Source organism: Suncus etruscus, chromosome 7 (assembly GCF_024139225.1).
Source record: "Suncus etruscus isolate mSunEtr1 chromosome 7, mSunEtr1.pri.cur, whole genome shotgun sequence".
NCBI classification, from domain to species: domain Eukaryota; kingdom Metazoa; phylum Chordata; class Mammalia; order Eulipotyphla; family Soricidae; genus Suncus; species Suncus etruscus.
This window is the reverse complement of record NC_064854.1, coordinates 55,141,680-55,160,922: the sequence shown is the minus strand read 5'-3', so window position 1 is coordinate 55,160,922 and position 19,243 is coordinate 55,141,680. Positions and strand designations below refer to the sequence as shown.

The 19,243-nt window shown below is 45.0% G+C and overlaps 1 protein-coding gene across 1 annotated transcript in view; it reads left to right on the top strand.

Moving 5' to 3' along the window:
- The window catches only part of CEP350 (centrosomal protein 350), a 91,685-nt gene that overhangs the window by 18,460 nt on the left and 53,982 nt on the right, over positions 1-19,243 (top strand). The window contains exons 7-13 of the mRNA XM_049776645.1: positions 2-115; positions 1,216-1,362; positions 4,079-4,740; positions 6,236-6,357; positions 16,094-17,163; positions 18,201-18,354; positions 18,897-19,039. Of these exons, the coding sequence (XP_049632602.1) occupies positions 2-115; positions 1,216-1,362; positions 4,079-4,740; positions 6,236-6,357; positions 16,094-17,163; positions 18,201-18,354; positions 18,897-19,039 (2,412 nt within the window). The remainder of the gene's footprint in view (position 1; positions 116-1,215; positions 1,363-4,078; positions 4,741-6,235; positions 6,358-16,093; positions 17,164-18,200; positions 18,355-18,896; positions 19,040-19,243) is intronic.

Sequence of the window (19,243 nt, the reverse complement as noted above, 5' to 3'; positions counted from 1 at the left end):
GATGATAGCTCTGTGAAAGAGAAACCTACTGAAAAAAATAAAGAGAAGAAAATAGTCAAGCCAGTACGGAAAGTTCAGAAAGTAGCACAGTTATCAAGTCCAGAAGGCAAAGCAGGTTTGTTCTTTCAGCATTATGGCTATCCTCAGGTGGCACCTTAATGATTTGGCATCAGCTTGTGAATAAATGTTCATTAACCAGAAAACCACACCTAGAATGTCATTCTTGGTTTCCATATAGAATGCTGGGGATCAGGGGCCGGAGTGATAGCACAGAGGTAAGCATTTGCTTTACCCGAGGCCAACCTAGAATGGACCCTGGTTCGATCCCCAGCATACTGTATTGTCCCCCAACCTGCCAGGAGCAAGTTCTGAATGTAGAGCCAGTAATAATCCCTGAGCACTGCTGCTTGGTGTGGCCCAAAAACCAAAAAAAAAAAAAAAAAGAATGCTGGGGATTGAACCTGGGTTGGCCACATGCGGGGCAAGCCATCTCCCTTCTGTATGGCCTCCCCTTCAGCACCTATATAGGAGAATCTTACTGATGGATTTATATAGAAAATCTTGTTTATCTTGCTGGCATAGTTAAGCCCTTTTACACGACATTCTTATTTTAGATGTGGGGCACCAGAGCAGTAGCACAGTGGTTAGGATGTTTGCCTTTCCTGGCCGATTCAGGTTTAATCCTATATGGTTCCCTGAGCTCACCAGGAGTGATCTCTGAGTGCAGAGCCAGGAATAAATCCTGAACATTGTCGAATATGACTAAAATAAAATTGAGGGTGGGGATCCTTTTTTCTGCCTACTGCCTTTTGGTTATTAGAGCATTCATGAATTACAAGAAATCAGGTGAATGGACCATTGGAAGCCAATAGGAAGCATTTGTTTCTGTCCTGTCACACACTAGGCCAGATCCCATGATTTCATGGTCCATACATTACTCACCCGGCTCTATTACAATGTCTTTTTTTTTTTTTTTTGGTGGGAGCCTACATTAGGGTGTCAGGGGAATCATGATGTGCTGGAGAATGAACTTGCGCAAAGCAAAATCCCTATCCTCTCTATTACTGCTCTGGCCCCAAAGTCTTTCTTATAAATAGGATAATGCAGTATCACAGAAAGTTAGAACAGAAAGCTGTAGCTTCATAGTATTAGTTGTAATAATTACAATATTCATTGTAATATATATGTACATATATAAGCATATACATATTTTAGGTAGCAGTCGTCTGATAAGTACATCTTCTTGGCGAGATGGACAAAAACTAGTTAAGAAGATTCTAGGACCTGCGCCCAGAGTGGAACCAAAAGAGCGAAGAGCAGCATCAAGTGACAGAAGTGGAAGAGAAAGAACTGTGAAATCCGGTGGGTAGTTACTTAATTAAGTCAAACAATCTCAGTAAAACTGGAGAAAAGCTTCTTGGGCTTGGCAAGTACTATAGAATAGTCAGAAATAATCCTGATAATGTTTTTGAGATTTTACTCTTAATTTTTCTCTCTCTTCCATATTTTTTTCTCTCATTAAATTCTTTAATGTTTGTTTTGGGGCCACACCATGTAGTGCTCAGGCTTACTCATGGCTCTGCTCAGGCATCATTCCTCTTAGGGACCATATGTAATGTGGAGGCTTGGCCATGTGCAAGGCATATTAATCCCTATACTATCATTTTAGCTCTTTAATTCTTTCCTGGGGGTAGGTGCTATCAGGATTTCCCACATATAAGACATTTGTTTCATCATTGAGCTATATCCCTGGCGATATTTTGGATGTAAATATAGCTCAAAAAAGGGAAAATGTTCTATTGTATCCATGGATAATTCTGAAGTGTTAGGAACCTTTATTAAGGATTCCAGTTCATGGGCCAGAGCGGTGGTGCAAGCAGTAGATCGTTTGCCCTGCAAGCACTAACCTAGGACAGACTGTGGTTCATCCCCTGGCATCCCATGGGGTCCTCCAAGTCAGGAGTGATTTCTGAGTGTATAGCTAGGAGTAACCCCTGAGCATCATCGGGTGTGGCCCAAAAACTAAAAAAAAAACCCAAAAAACCAAAAAAACCCAAGAATTTCAGTCCTGGGCTGGAGTGATAGCGCAGCAGTAGGGCATATGCCTTACATACAGCTGACTCAGGATGGACCTGGGTTCAACCCCCAGTGTCCTAAATGGTCCCCCAAGCCAGGAGCGATTTCTGAGCGCATAGCTAGGAGTAACCCCTGAGCGTCACTGGGTGTGGCCTCCCCCTCCCCCAAAAGAAAGAATTCCAGTCCATGGCGGGAAATGTGCACTAGGCAAAGGATTGGAATTGGAGCATTATGTGGCCAAAGCTCAACCATTAAGTTTTTTAACTCTGTATCTCATGGTGATTCAATTAAAAAGAAAATTTAAAAGAATTACAATCCAACTAGAGAGAAAGTGCATACTTTGCATGTGGGGAGCCCCTGGTTTTGTCTCTGGCCCCACACAAGGTCCCCTGAAGCACCACTAAGAGTGATCCTCTCTCTGTCCAGCCATAGATTGCCTCAGAGGGCTGGATATGGGATCCTATGAAAAGAATAGCCACTGTGCACCAATAGATGTGGCCCTTACCCCCAAACAGAAACAGGCTGGCTGTGTCATCAACACCTTCCGCCTTAAATAAAATAATAATAAAAAATAAAATAAATAGGGCCGGGCGGTGGCGCTCGAGGTAAGGTGCCTGCCTTACCTGCGCTAGCCTAGGAGACGGACCGCGGTTCGATCCCCCGGCGTCCCATATGGTCCCCCAAGCCAGGAGCGACTTCTGAGCGCATAGCCAGGAGTAACCCCTGAGCGTCACCAGGTGTGGCCCAAAAACCAAAAAAAATAAAATAAAATAAAATAAAATAAATAAAATAAAACTTTTTGTTTTTGGACCACTCTTGGAGATACTCAGGGTTAAGGAATCACTTTTGGCAGTACTCAGAGGACCATATAGGATGCTCAAGTTCTTTTTGTTTTTTTTTTTTCCATTTTTTGGTTTTTGGGTCACTCCTGGCAGTGCTCAGGGGTTACTCCTGGCTCTCCACTCAGAAACCACTCCGAGTAGGCTCAGGGGACCATATTGGGATGCCGGGATTCGAACCACTGTCCTTCATTATGCAAGGCAAACGCTCTACCTCCATGTTATCTCTCCGGCCCCAGATGCTGAGATTCTTATTTAAGTCGGCCTTGTGCAAGGCAAGCTCCTCCCTGATGTACTATTTGTTTGCACCTAAAAATAATTCTTTAAAAACTAGAGGGTACCGGAATTTAAACCACCATCTGTTCTGGATTGGCTGCGTGCAAAGCAAATGCCCTACCGCTGTGCTATCTCTCCGGCCCCAAATATACATTTTTAAATACCTAGGAAGTACCTAGTAATTTAGAAGATTCTAATTCTTTTCCAAAAAAAGATGTCTTTTAGGGGCTGGAGCGATAGCACAGTGGTAAGGTGTTTGCCTTGCATGCGGTCAACACAGGATGGACCCCGGTTCAAATCCTGGCATCCCTTATGGTCCCCTATACCTGCCAGGATCGACTTCTGAGCGTAGAGCCAGGAGTAACCCTGGAGCACCGATGGGTGTGACCCAAAATCAAAACAAAACAAATGGGCCGGAGCAGTGGCACATTGGTAGGGGTGTTTGCCTTTCAAGTGGCTGACCTAGGACAGACCACAGTTCGATCCTCTGGCGTCCTAAATGGTCCCCAAGCCAGAAGCGATTTCTGAGTGCATAGCCAGGAATAACCCCTGAGCGTCACAGGGTGTGGTCCAAAAACCAAGCCAAACCAAACAATAAAAAGATGTTTTTAGGGACCAAGTCATTAGTACAACAGGTAGGGCTTTTGCCTGCTTGTAACTAACCAGATTCCATTGTGGCATCCCAGGAGTGAATCCTGAGCAGATGCTAGAAGTAACCCCTGAGCACTGCTGTGTGTAGACCAAATTCCCCCATTAAGAGTTTTATTTAGAAGATAGTATAGGAGATTTAGAAACCCATAACATTTTATGATTTTTCTCTTCAGTGGAACAAGTCTTCAGAATAAGTCTAGAATTATGATTGCTCACTAATAGTCTGTTGTTTGCAGGGGGCCCCATTGGAAGAGCTGAATCTGATCCTCGACTGGATGTCACATCCCTGCATCTTCCACGGGGCTCAGATCGGTCCAGGAGCAGAGTCCAGGCAGAAAGCAGCGCTAAGAGGGTGGCTTCGTCCCTCCCTGCACAGAAGCCAGAAGAAAACACTGCCTTAAACACAGACTTTCTGCCCGATGCCATCCGGGGCATCCTGGATGACCTGCAGCTGGATTCTGCGACCCAGGCACCCAGACAGGAGGGCATCGAGTCACAGAACCGGCCCCCGGCAGTCTCACTCCAGGCCCCTCCAAGAAGTCACAGCCCTGTGAAGAGAAAACCTGACAAGGTGGCAGCGAGTGACGAGCCCCCTGTGATTTCCAAAAAGCGCCATTATGACTCAGACCAGGTGCGACAGTACATCATTCGGCAGCAGGAGGAGAGGAAGAGGAAGCAGAATGAGGAGAAGAAGGCGCAGAAAGAGGCCACGGAACAGAAGAACAAACGGCTGCAGGAGCTGTACCGCCGGCAGAAGGAAGCCTTTGCCAAAGGCAGGAACTCTGCTGCTGAGCAGGTAGCTTCATCCCGGCGGCTGCAGGAGACCTATTCCAAGCTGCTTCAAGAGAAGGCCTTGTTGGAGGAGCCCAGTGTGCAGTGCACAGAGCAGAACACGCAGGTACCTCTGCGCCAGGACACAGTCCATACAGGGCAGGGCATGCAGGGAAAAGACACACGGGGCAGGACATGCAAGGACAGGGCTCATGGGTGCAGGACCTACTGGAGACAGGACACGTGGGGGCAGGACAGGGGTTCCTCTGCAGTAGAGCAGGACCCCTCAGGAACATGATCCATACAGGGCAGGATGCAGGATCATTTAGGTCCGTGTTCATACAGAGGACCATTTTCAGGGGTTTGAGCTGCTTGTTTGCCCTTCTTTTTTGGAGGGGGAGGGTTAGGGCTACACCCAGTGATGCTCAGAAATCACTACTGGCTATATGCTCAGAAATCACTACTGGCTTGGGGGACAATATGGGATGCTGGGGGAATTGAACCGCGGTTCGTCCTGGGTTAGTGCTTGCAAGGCAAATGCCCTACTGCTTGTGCCACCACTCTGGCCCCTTATTCGCCCTCCTTTGTAGCCACTGCTCGCCATTCCTGTACCCGGGCAGGCCCTGGTAAGGAAACTGCAGTGTTGCCTCTTGGGAAATTGTAGTTGGGTCGTTTGAAATATTAGTGAGTGATCAAGAGTTTCTTAGCAATCTTGTCATTGCTATTGTTGTGTAACATGTACCTAGTGCCAGAAACTGCCTCATTTCCATCCTGTAATTGAGCAAGTAAATAAATGAAAAGCTCAGTTTGGTGATTTAGATTACAGCTTGAAAATTTTTTTTCTTTTTTTATTTTGTTTTGTTTTGTTTTTTTGGGGCCATACCTGGTGACGCTCGGGGTTACTCCTGGCTATGTGCTCAGAAATCACTCCTGGCTTGGGGGACCATATGGGATGCCGGGGGATGGAACCTTTGTTCGTCCTAGGCTAGCACAGGCAAGGCAGGCACCTTACCGCTCCAGCCCCTTTTTTCTTGTTTTTAAGACATAATGGCACTGAAACAATGCCACAGCCATGCACTATTTATTATAGGACATTGAAGAACTCTCAATGGTGGCCAAGTCCTTCCTTACAACCCAGTGAAAGACACAGAGCTTAATAGGATTCTACTTAACTGGTGAAAAAAGCCTAGATTCAGAAAACATTCTTCTTTGGGGCCGGAGAGAGCACAGTAGTAAGGCCTTGCATGCAGAAGAATGGTGGTTCGAATCCTGGCATCCCATATGGTCCCCTGAGCCTGCTGGGTGATTTCTTTTTTTTTTTTTTGCTGGGTGATTTCTGAGCGTAGAGCCAGGAGTAACTCCTGAGCGCTGCCGGGTGTGACCCAAAAACCAAGAAATAGAAACAAAAAAAAGAAAAGAAAAGAAAAGAAAACATTCTTCTAATTATATCATTTTGCTGTCAGTTTTAACAGCCATTTTTTTCTAAATTTAAATGGGTTTTATTTGAGAGAAAAAGGTTTTCGATTCATGGTCTTTGCAGGCAGAGAATGACTTGGTATTTCTCTTGCACGCTTTCTGCCTACCTATGTCTGGTGGACAAATTGAATGTCTTTTTCTCCTAGATCAGACCAGCGTACCAGCCATCCGGGGAATCGGACAAAGAGAACAAAGCACAGGAACGTCCCCCCAGTGCATCATCCAGCAGCGACATGTCCCTGTCTGAACCCCTACAGCCTCTTACAAAGTAAGGAGGGGATAAAAGTGGGTGATAGTCTTTCTGAAAAGGCTGACATAATCTGTGCCTGGCGCCTTTTGCAGGTTTATGAGAACAGTGGTTTACTTAGGACTCACTCATTAATATCTTCTGACGGCTCCCTGAACATAGAACACATATGTCCCTGTACATGCCATGTCCTATTCCCTAGTTCAGTTTTTTTTTTGTTTGTTTGTTTGTTTTTGGGCCACACTCGGTGGCACTCAGAGGTTACTCCTGGCTCTGTGCTCCTGGCTGGCACGGGGGTGAAGGGTTGGGGTTGGGGGTGGGGATGGGGATGGGGACGGACGGACCATATGGGATGCTGGGATTTGAACCATCCATCTTGGATTACTGCATGCAAGGCAAACGCCCTTCTGTTATGCTATCTCTCCGACTCCGACTTTCCCTTGTTCAGGTTTTTTTTTTTTTTTTTTTTTTTTTTGCTTTTATGGGGCCATACCCGGTGACATTCAAGGGTTACTCCTGGCTATCGCTCATAAATCGCTCCTGGCTCCGGGGACCATATGGGACGCTGGGGAATCGAACCAAGGTTTGTCCTAGATTGGCCATTGCAAGACAAATGCCCTACTGCTGTGCTATCACTCTGACTCCCCCTTGTTCAGTTTTTGTGCTCAGAGATCGCTCCTGGCTCAGGCGACCATATGGGATGCTGGGGAATCGAACCACTGTCTGTCCTAGATTTGCAAGGCAAATGCCCTACCACTTGTGCCACCGCTCCTGCCCCCCTTATTCAGTTTTGATATAGACTTTATGCCTGTGTAGGAGTTGAGCCTCTGGGGAATCAAGTGCAGATAGAAGTGATCTCCCTTTCTGTGCACCAAACAGTCCGTGTTGGTTGAAATTTGAGGAATTGTGACTCATTTTGTCTTAGATTTTCTTAAGAATTGTTTTTGCTGTTTGTAATACGTTTTTTTTTTTTTTTTTTTTTTTTTTCAAAAAAATGAAATAGATAGTGCATTCAGGTGATTTCAAGATTATGTGGTCATAAATTATCTTTGACAGTAATCATTTGTGGAAAGAGAGATTTTGAGATTTGGGAAGGCACAAGTAAAAATCAGATTACTTGGGCCCGGAGAGATAGCACAGCGGTGTTTGCCTTGCAAGCAGCCGATCCAGGACCAAAGGTGGTTGGTTTGAATCCCGGTGTCCCATATGGTCCCCCGTGCCTGCCAGGAGCTATTTCTGAGCAGACAGCCAGGAGTAACCTCTGAGCACCGCCGGGTGTGACCCAAAAACCAAAAAAAAAAAAAATCAGATTACTTTTTGGGCCAGAGGGATAGCACAGTGGTAGGGCAATTGCTTACATGCAGCTCACATAGGACAGACTTGGTATTGATTCCTGAGCCTGCCAGGAGCGATTTTTGAGGACAGAGCCATGAGTAACCCCTGAGCATCGCCTAGTGTGGCCCAAAAGCAAAACAAAAAAAAATTTCAAATCACTTTTTTAATATTGGGTTAACATACATTATTCTCTTCCCCTTCTTATCTGCCCCAAGAACAGTATTGGTGAAAAAATATTTATTGAGAACTTTTTTTTTTTTTTTGATAGAAATCCTAGTTTTATTTATTTTTTTTATTTAAACACCTTGATTACATACATGATTGTGTTTGGGTTTCAGTCATAAAAGGAACACCACCCATCACCAGTGCAACATTCCCATCACCCAAGTCCCAAATCTCCCTCCTCCCCACCCAACCCCCGCCTGTACCCTAAACAGGCTCTACATTTCCCTCATACATTCTCAATATTAGGACAGTTCAAAATGTAGTTATTTCTCTAACTAAACTCATCACTCTTTGTGGTGAGCTTCCTGAGGTGAGCTGGAACTTCCAGCTCTTTTCTCTTTTGTGTCTGAAATTTATTATTGCAAGAATGTCTTTCATTTTTCTTAAAACCCATAGATGAGTGAGACCATTCTGCGTTTTTCTCTCTCTCTCTGACTTATTTCACTCAGCATAATAGATTCTGTGTACATCCATGTATAGGAAAATTTCATGACTTCATCCCTCCTGACAGCTGCATAATATTCCATTGTGTATATGTACCACAGTTTCTTTAGCCATTCGTCTGTTGAAGGGCATCTTGGTTGTTTCCAGAGTCTTGCTATGGTAAATAGTGCTGCAATGAATATAGGTGTAAGGAAGGGATTTTTGTATTGTATTTTTGTGTTCTTAGGGTATATTCCTAGGAGTGGTATAGCTGGATCGTATGGGAGCTCGATTTCCAGTTTTTGGAGGAATCTCCATATTGCTTTTCATAAAGGTTGAACTAGACGGCATTCCCACCAGCAGTGGATAAGGGTTCCTTTCTCTCCACATCCCCGCCAGCACTGTTTGTTCTCATTCTTTGTGATGTGTGCCATTCTCTGTGGTGTGAGGTGGTATCTCATTGTTGTTTTGATTTGCATCTCTCTGATGATTAGTGATGTGGAGCATTTCTTCATGTGTCTTTTGGCCATTTGTATTTCTTCTTTGTCAAAGTGTCTGTTCATTTCTTCTCCCCATTTTTTGATGGGATTAGGTGTTTTTTTCTTGTAAATTTCTGTCAGTGCCTTGTATATTTTGGAGATTAGCCCTTTGTCTGATGGGTATTGGGTGAATAGATTCTCCCACTCAGTGGGTGGCTCTTGTATCCTGGGCACTATTTCCTTTGAGGTGCAGAAGCTTCTCAACTTAATATATTCCCATCTGTTAATCTCTGTTTTCACTTGCTTGGAGAGTGCAGTTTCCTCCTTGAAGATGCCTGAAGTCTCAATGTCCTGGAGAGTTTTGCCTATGTGTTGTTCTATATATCTTATGGTTTGGGGTCGGATATCGAGGTCTTTAATCCATTTGGATTTTACCTTCGTACATGATGTTAGCTGGGGGTCTAAGTTCAATTTTTTGCAAGTGGCTAGCCAGTTGTGCCAACACCACTTGTTGAAGAGGCTTTCCTTGCTCCATTTAGGATTTCCTGCTCCTTTATCAAAAATTAGGTGATTGTATGTCTGGGGAACATTTTCTGAGTATTCAAGCCTATTCCACTGATCTGAGGGTCTGTCCTTATTCCAATACCATGCTGTTTTGATAACTATTGCTTTGTAGTAAAGTTTAAAGTTGGGGAAAGTAATTCCTCCCATATTCTTTTTCCCAATGATTGCTTTAGCTATTCTAGGGTGTTTATTGTTCCAAACAAATTTCAAAAGTGCCTGATCTACCTCTTTGAAGAATGTCATAGGTATCTTTAGAGGGATAGCGTTGAATCTGTATAACGCCTTGGGGAGTATTGCCATTTTGATGATGTTAATCCTGCCAATCCACGAGCAGGGCATGTGTTTCCATTTCCGCGTGTCCTCTCTTATTTCTTGGAGCAGAGTTTTATAGTTTTCTTTGTATAGGTCTTTCACATTTTTAGTCAAGTTGATTCCAAGATATTTGAGTTTGTGTGGCACTATTGTGAATGGGGTTGTTTTCTTAATGTCTATTTCTTCCTTATTACTATTGGTGTATAGAAAGGCCATTGATTTTTGTGTGTTAATTTTGTAGCCTGCCACCTTGCTATATGAATCTATTGTTTCTAGAAACTTTTTGGTAGAGTCTTTAGGGTTTTCTAAGTAGAGCATCATGTCATCTGCAAACAGTGAGAGCTTGACTTCTTCTTTCCTATCTGGATTCCCTTGATATCTTTTTCTTGCCTAATCGCTATAGCAAGTACTTCCAGTGCTAGGAATAGGAGTGGTGAGAGAGGACAGCCTTGTCTTGTGCCAGAATTTAGAGGGAAGGCTTTTAGTTTTTCTCCATTGAGGATAATATTTGCCACTGGCTTGTGGTAGATGGCCTTAACTATATTGAGAAAGGTTCCTTCCATTCCCATCTTGCTGAGAGTTTTGATCAAGAATGGGTGTTGGACCTTGTCAAATGCTTTCTCTGCATCTATTGATATAATCATGTGGTTTTTATTTTTCTTGTTGTTGATGTTGTGTATTATGTTGATAGACTTACGGATGTTAAACCATCCTTGCATTCCTGGGATGAAACCTACTTGATCGTAGTGGATGATCTTCTTAATGAGGTATTGAATCCTATTTGCCAGGATTTTGTTGAGGATCTTTGCATCTGCATTCATCAGCGATATTGGTCTGTAATTTTCTTTTTTCGTAGCATCTCTGTCTGGTTTAGGTATCAAGGTGATGTTGGCTTCATAAAAGCTATTTGGGAGTGTTTCCACTTGTTCAATTTCATGAAAGAGTCTTGCCAGGATTGGTAGTAGTTCCTCTTGGAAAGTTTGATAGAATTCATTAGTGAATCCATCTGGGCCTGGGCTTTTGTTTTTGGGCAGACTTTTGATTACCATTTTTATTTCATCAATGGTGATGGGGGTGTTTAGATATGCTACATCCTCTTCTTTCAACCGTGGAAGATTATAAGAGTCCAAGAATTTATCCATTTCTTCCAGGTTCTCATTTTTAGTGGCATAGAGTTTTTCAAAGTAGTTTCTGATTACCCTTTGAATCTCTGTCATATCAGTAGTGATCTCTCCTTTTTCATTCCTAATACGAGTTATCAAGTTTCTCTCTCTCTCTTTCTTTGTTAGGTTTGCCAGTGGTCTATCAATCTTGTTTATTTTTTCGAAGAACCAACTTCTGCTTTCGTTGATCTTTCGGATTGTTTTTTGGGTTTCCACTTCGTTGATTTCTGCTCTCAGCTTTGTTATTTCCTTCTGTCTTCCTATTTTTGGGTCCTTTTGTTGAGTACTTTCTAGTTCTAGTAGCTGTGTCATTAAGCTACTCAGGTAAGCTCCTTCTTCCTTCCTGATGTGTGCTTGCAAAGCTATAAATTTTCCTCTCAGTACTGCTTTTGCTGTGTCCCATAAGTTCTGATAGTTTGTGTCTTTATTGTCATTTGTTTCCAGGAACCTTTTGATTTCCTTCTTGATTTCATCTCGGACCCACTGGTTATTGAGTATGAGGCTGTTTAACTTCCAGGTGTTAAAGTTTTTCTTCTGAGTCCCTTTGGAATTCACAAATAATTTCAGAGCCTTGTGGTCAGCGAAGGTAGTCTGCAAAATTTCTATCCTCTTGATATTATGGAGGTATGTTTTATGTGCCAGCATGTAGTCTATCCTGGAGAATGTCCCATGTACATTGGAGAAGAATGTGTATCCAGGTTTCTGGGGATGGAGTGTCCTATATATATCCACTAGGCCTCTTTCTTCCATTTCTCTCCTCAGGTCTAGTATATTCTTGTTGGGTTTCAGTCTGGTTGACCTATCCAGTGTTGACAAAGCAGTGTTGAGGTCCCCCACAATTATTGTGTTGTTATTGATATTGTTTTTCAGATTTGTCAACAGTTGTTTGAAATATTTTGCTGGCCCCTCATTTGGTGCATATATGTTTAGGAGAGTTATTTCTTCCTGCTCTACATACCCCTTGATTAATATAAAATATCCATCTTTGTCCCTTACAACCTTCCTGAGTATAAAGTTTGCATTATCTGATATTAGTATGGCCACTCCAGCTTTTTTATGGGTGTTGTTTGCTTGGATAACTTTTCTCCAGCCTTTTATTTTGAGTCTATGTTTGTTCTGACTATTCAGGTGCGTTTCTTGTAGGCAGCAGAAGGTTGGATTGAGTTTTTTGATCCATTTAGCCACTCTGTGTCTCTTAACTGGTGCATTTAGTCCATTGACGTTGAGAGAAAGAATTGTCCTGGGATTTAATGCCATCTTTATATCGAAATTTGGTGTGTCTTTTGGTCAGTCTTGTCTTAGATTAGGTCTTTCAGTTTTTCTCTTAAGACTGGTTTTGAGTCTGTAAAGTTTCTGAGCTGTTTTTTGTCTGTGAAACCATGTATTCTTCCGTCAAACCGGAAAGTGAGTTTTGCTGGGTACAGTATTCTAGGTGAAGCATTCATTTCATTCAGTCTTGTCACAATATCCCACCACTGCTTTCTGGCATTTAGTGTTTCTGGTGACAGGTCTGCTGTAAATCTCAAGGATGCTTGCTTGAATGTAATTTCCCCTTTTGATCTTGCTGTTTTCAGAATTCTGTCTCTATCTGTGGGATTTGTCATTGTGACTAGGATGTGTCTTGGGGTGGTTTTTCTTGGGTCTCTTTTGGTTGGTACTCTTCGAGCATGCAGGATTTGATCACATATATTCTTTAGCTCTGGGAGTTTCTCTTTAATGATGTTCTTGACCGTTGATTCTTCCTGGAAATTTTCTTCTTGGGTCTCTGGGACTCCAATGATTCTTAAGTTGTTTCTGTTTTTTTTTTTTTTTTTTTTTGGTTTTTGGGCCACACCCGGTAACGCTCAGGGGTTACTCCTGGCTATGTGCTCAGAAGTTGCTCCTGGCTTGGGGGACCATATGGGACACCGGGGGATCGAACCGCGGTCCGCCCAAGGCTAGCGCAGGCAAGGCAGGCACCTTACCTTTAGCGCCACCGCCCGGCCCCCAAGTTGTTTCTGTTGATCTTATCATAGACCTCTATTTTCATCTGTTCCCATTCTTTGACTAATTTTTCCATTGTCTGTTCATTTGTTTTAAGTTTTTTTTCCAATCTCTCCTGTTGTATGGAATTGTTATGTATCTCATCTTCCACAGCACCAAGTCTATTCTCAGCTTCTGATACCCTGTCCCAGAGCTTATCCATTTTGTCATTCACTTCGTTTACTGATTTTTTCAGGCCTGTTATTTGACATGTTATTTCAGTTTGGAGTTTTGTGATTTCTGTCTTCATATTTTCTTGATTCTTATTAGTGTTCTGTTCTATTCTATTCATGGTTTCTTTGAGTTCTTTGAGTATATTCCATATTGCTACTCTAAAGTCCTTATCTGAGAGATTGATTAGTTGGTTGGTCGTTAACTGGTCATCAGAATTGTCATCTTCATTCTCTATGTCTGATGCTGGCCTGCGTTGTTTCCCCATTGTCACAATTGTATTGTGGGTTTTTCTACATGTTGTGGTGGTATTCATTGGTTATATGATGCAGGCAACACACTTCTCTGGCTCCGCCCTTTCTGGATGGGCCGACTTGCCTCCAAGGTAGGGGAGTCCTCCGTGGATGAAGCCTCACACAGGATCAAATCTTAGGCCCAAGCACGCAGCAGAGAAGACAGTCTGGAGAGAAATTCTTGCTTCTGTGATCCAGCACAGTTCTTAGTGTGGTTTTTTTCTTCTTGTGATGGTGTTCTTTTTTTTAGAAAGAGCGCACGGCTGCGTAGCGAAGTGGAGCTAAGTGCCTTCTGGAGCCTCTTTTCAGCCCACTCTCAGGAGGTTCACGCAACAGGATAGCAGAGAGACACACACAGGCAGCACTCACAGTTTTTCACAGTCGGGCCCCACTGGTCAGGCGTAGTTTTCACTCACTCGCTGGGCAGCTTCAGAATGCTGTATTTTTGGGGTTCACTTCCCAGGACTCTGAGGAGAGTCACTGGCTCGCTGGGTAGCTTCCGAATGTAGTTTCTTTGGTGTTCGCTTCCCAGGGCTCTGAGACCTTCCAGAGTTCAGGAAAGACAGAGAAGGGTAGGACAGGGCTCCCTTCCGGTGCTCAGTTTCCTCAGAAGAAGCACAGCCGGGTGGAGACTTTGCAGGTAGAGCAATCAGCACTCTGCCTGGAAACCCCCACATCCAGCCATTTCTTACTCACTCACTGGCTCGCTGGATAGCTCCCGAATGTAGTTTCTTTGGGGTTCGCTTCCCAGGGCTCTGAGGAGAGCTTCCAGAGTTCAGGAAAGACAGAGAAGAGTAGGACAGGGCTCCCTTCAGGTGCTCAGTTTCTGGTTCGCTGGGTAGCTTCCAAATGTAGTTTCTTTGGGGTTCGCTTCCCAGGGCTCTGAGGAGAGCTTCCAGAGTTCAGGAAAGACAGAGAAGGGTAGGACAGGGCTCCCTTCTGGTGCTCAGTTCCTCAGAAGAAGCACAGCCCGGTGGAGACTCTGCAGGTAGAGCAATCAGTACTCTGCCTGGAAACCCCCACATGCAGCCATTTCTCACTCACTCACTCACTGGCTTGCTGGGTAGCTTCCGAATGTAGTTTCTTTGGGGTTCGCTTCCCAGGGCTCTGAGGAGAGCTTCCAGAGTTCAGGAAAGACAGAGAAGGGTAGGACAGGGCTCCCTTCCGGTGCTCAGTTCCTCAGAAGAAGCACAGCCCGGTGGAGACTCTGCAGGTAGAGCAATCAGCACTCTGCCTGAAAACCCCCACATGCAGCCATTTCTCACTCACTCACTGGCTCGCTGGGTAGCTCCCGAATGTAGTTTCTTTGGGGTTCGCTTCCCAGGGCTCTGAGGAGACCTTCCAGAGTTCAGGAAAGACAGAGAAGAGTAGGACAGGGCTCCCTTCCGGTGCTCAGTTTCCTCAGAAGAAGCACAGCCGGGTGAAGACTCTGCAGGTAGAGCACTCAGCACTCTGCCTGGAAACCCCCACATGCAGCCATTTCTCACTCACTCACTGGCTCGCTGGGTAGCTTCCGAATGTAGTTTCTTTGGGGTTCGCTTCCCAGGGCTCTGAGGAGAGCTTCCAGAGTTCAGGAAAGACAGAGAAGGGTAGGACAGGGCTCCCTTCCGGTGCTCAGTTCCTCAGAAGAAGCACAGCCTGGTGGAGACTCTGCAGGTAGAGCAATCAGCACTCTGCCTGAAAACCCCCACATGCAGCCATTTCTCACTCACTCACTGGCTCGCTGGGTAGCTCCTGAATCTTATTGAGAACTTTTTAGATTCTAATCCCTGATCGAAAATATTTTCAATGTGGACCAGCAGGTAAAAGTGTTTGCCTTGACATGGCCAACCTGGGTTTGATCCCCGATCCCTCACATTCCTTATGGCTCTCTGAGTACCACCAAGAGTGATTCCTGACTGCAGTCAGGAATAACCTCTGAGCATCATTGGGTATAGCTCAAGAACTAAGAAAAAAGTATTTGCTTATTTATTCCTTGTACTTCCTCAAGTTAGATGCTGTCAATATATTCCTATTTCACAGTCTCCTAAGATGTGAAGTTTCACAGTATTTTTTTAGGTTGTAAATGGGAGCAGAGACAGATTGCCCCCACATTGACTCTCATCTGATTCTTCTCTCCTCCTCTCCATACAGTGCTGATTTTCCCTCCCCTCCCTCCTTCCCTTCCTTCCTTTCTCACACCTGGCTTACTCAGGGACCATATAAGATGCTGGGGATTGAACCCAGATCAGTAACGCAAATGTCCTCCCCCCTGAGCTGTGCCTTCAGCCCCTAGAATGCTATTTATCAGGCAGGTGCTCTGTTACTGGTAGAGAATGGGGAGACAAAAAGGACTGCATAGAGTCAAGTAAGACCTTAATCGCTCCTGTGTGCCAGCCATCCACTTTATCAATAGCAGTGAGTTAAGGACAGCGATAAATGTCCATGCCACAGAGGCAATAACACTGAATCATGAGACCCAAACTTGAACAACCAAACTCAAAAAGCTGCCTGTCAAGAAGGCTGGCTTGGGGTAAGGAGATCTAGGGGAGGGAACCTGGGAACACTGGTAGAGCCAGGAGTAAGCCCCTGAGCGCTGCTGGGTATGACCCAAAAAGTATTAAATAGGGCCTCTCTCTCCTTGCTGGGTTGTGTTTTCGTTTCTAATGTTCTCAGGTTTGTTGGCATTGGCTGTGCTTTTAGGTTGGGGAAAAATCATGACTTTTAGCAATTGCTGGCAGCTCTCTGAACCATTGCTGCATTAAGTGACATTTTTTGACTTTGTCTCCAGACGGGATGTGATGGGATCCACCTGGGTGCAGCCTGATCGACTGAGCCCCCGAGTCTCCCAGTCCCAGCCACAGTCACAGCCTCTTGTTGGGGCCACAGGAAGTTTGCTCTCTCAACTCTTGAGTTTCGAGCATGGAGGAATCTTGCATCAGGATGTAGAATCTCTTTTGCCAACCCGGAAAATTCCCAACGTGGTTTCTGGGCCTTTGACTTTTACCCCTCAACCCTACATGACTTCACCAGCTGCTCTTCCCGACGCCTTGCTCAAGCCCAATGCCAGTCAGTATAAGAATAAATTTGACCGTATCGAAGCCCTGAAGGCCACAGCGGCCTCATTGTCCAGCCGGATTGAGAATGAAGCCAAGAAGTTAGCCGGGGCCAACATTAACTATGGGTCTGTGTGGAGCTCAGAATATGTGGGTGGCCCAGTGCCCCAGGAGGACCGGCCCTGGAGCAAGCCTCTGAGCCCACCTGTCAAAGAGGACACCGAAGATGTGTTCTCTGCCCGGATCCAGAAGATGCTGGGCACCTGTATATCTCATGCGACTTTCGAGGATGACCTTCCTGGCGTGGGCAACCTCAGTGAGTTTAAGAAACTGCCTGAGGTGATCAGGCCCCACAGTGCCATATCAAGTCTCAGAATCAGGTCTCCTGCGCCCAAACCAGAAGGGCTGCTAGCCCAGCTGTGCAAGAGGCCAGCGGACAGCTCCAGCTTGGATATGCAGGTCGCTTCTCCAGACAAGAACAAGCGGTCCCTTGGGTCCAGTACCGAGTCGGTCAGTGAGGGGCTGCTGCTGAGCGAAGGGAGTGTCTTGGAAGAAGAGGGGTGCCTGGCCAGCCGGCCACTTCCAAAGGTGTCAGATATCTTAAAAGACAAGGAGTTTTGTGCGGAGGAAAGAAACGCTTATGATCCTATCAAAGAGTTCCAGAAAGAAGCTGAAAAGTTTTTACCACTCTTTGGCCAGCTGAGTGGCAGCAAGCAAAGCACAAGCCCATGGGAAGAACTGGCCAAGGGAAGCCCTCATAGTGTCATTAACATCTTCACCAAGTCCTACCAACTATATGGCAAAGGTGAGAAGCAGAAGTGAGCCAAATCGTACCTATGTCCTCTCAAAGTTCTGGATCTGTACAGGGCAAAACTTATGGAGAGATTTCTGATGACTTGTTATGTGGCTATAGAGGTGTCTTGTTTTCCTTGCTGGTCATTGTTTAAATTGTTTGCAGTCTTCCAATAGATTCTTAGTGATTTGATCTTTACCTGTGTTATTTTTATTTCCGTTTTTGTCATAGAAATATTAGTTGATTTGTCAGTGGTAGAAATTGTTCTCAGGCAGGTGATATTTAGGATTGGTCTATGCCCGTTTTCTCCATAGTTTAGAACCTGAGTGGAAGATAAGTATATGTTTTGATACAGTGATTTGTGAGTCAGGGAGCCAAGTTGTGAAGAATTTACCCTAAACAATTATGTCTAAAGTTTTCCCTTTTTTTTTTTTTTTTTTTTTTTTTTTTTGCCTCCCTAAGCAGTTCTTATGGGACTCAGGTGCTGCCCACAACCCCATGGGGCCATCTGTGTTGAGGATGCAGTGACCAGCAGTCACTGCAGTGTTGGTTGGGGAACCCTGAAATGGACTGGATTAGACCCTCCAATGGACTGGGAGCCCATACATGGACAGCATGTGTCCTGCCCCTTTTCTGTCTCCCTAACACTTAAATTTGTAACCCTGGAAGTTTATATTGCAGTTTTTCTTCTTGATGACAGATTAGGTGCCTTCCAGTACCTCCCTCTGTTTCATGCATCTTCTGCTCACCTAAGCTGGGGATATCCTGGGAACAGTGAGACTGAGCCCAAGTCAGCTATGAATACTATTGTCTGGTTCCCACATGCATAGGAAATGTCTTATTTGGCAAATGAATTGTGCCCATGTCCCCATGATCCCTGTTTGGGTATCACCTTGCTTCACCGAGAATATTAGGATTTGACTATTTCATGATGGTCTTGTATGAAAGCAGTGACAGGAGTTCCTAAATCCATGTTGCTTTCCTCACTGGTGGCCTGTCTGGTTTCCTTATCTTTGCTCTCTACATGTTTCCATTCTTCCCCTTGATAGGCTTTGAAGACAGGCTGGAGAGAGGAGCGCCGGGGTCTCCCCGACCTTTGACTGCCGTTCCTGGCCCTTTGAGCAGTGCTTCCTATGAAGATGATTTTGTATCCTCCTCAGGGAATGGGACTTTGACAGACCGGAAATCAACTCTTGAGCCTAAGTAAGAAAGTGTTGGCAGGGTAGAATGAAATACAAAGCAGGAGTAAAAAGTGTTCACAGGAGCTTTGGTATTTGCTATCCTGACAGGTACCTCGTGCTGAGCCTGTGTCTGGGCTGCATAGCCCAGGGTTTGTCAGAGTGTGGTAGCGGGGCTGCCTAGCTTACCCACCCAACTCTCCTGCCTCATGGTGTTTATCTTTGGGCCAAGTATTTACCCTCCCAGCCCCTCAGGTTCTGGATCTGAAATGCAATAGTGCCTGTCTGATGGCATTCAATGATGTGGTGAGACCAAGTTGGTTAGCACAGTCCCCCCCACCCCACTCTGCAAACACAGAGGGGCTTGGGAAGTGCCAGGAGGCTAAGAAATGACTTTCCCTAATAGCACTGCCTACAGAGCCTTGATGTGACTACCCCAGGTCAGTGTAGACAGCTGCTCTTAATGTAGCTCATCCCTGAATCTTTGAGTAGCTTCTCATTGCAATTTCAGTCCAGTATCTCCATACAACTGCATTGATGCTATGAATTTGTTAACAGTGTTGGCAGCAGCACAGGTGTCCAGGAGGATCATTCTAGCAGAATGTCTACCGACGTCACCTCCCTGCGTTCCTCGGGGTCCCAGTCAGCTGCATCCTCACCATCTTCTTCCTCTTCGAAAGGGAAGAAAGGGAGGAAGGACAAGATGGAGTGTAAGCAGAACCCTCTGCAATGATGTTGCATCTTCTCAGTGGCTTTTTGCGGTGTTCCTAATTTTTTAAGTTTATTTATGCCCCCCCCCCCCCCCGTTGTCACTGGGACTGCAGGTTGAACATGTATGGATTTGGGGCTCAAACATGTTTTAGTTGGGGTGTCTCCTAGAGCTTGTGCTTCAGGATGGGGTGCTGGCATGCTTG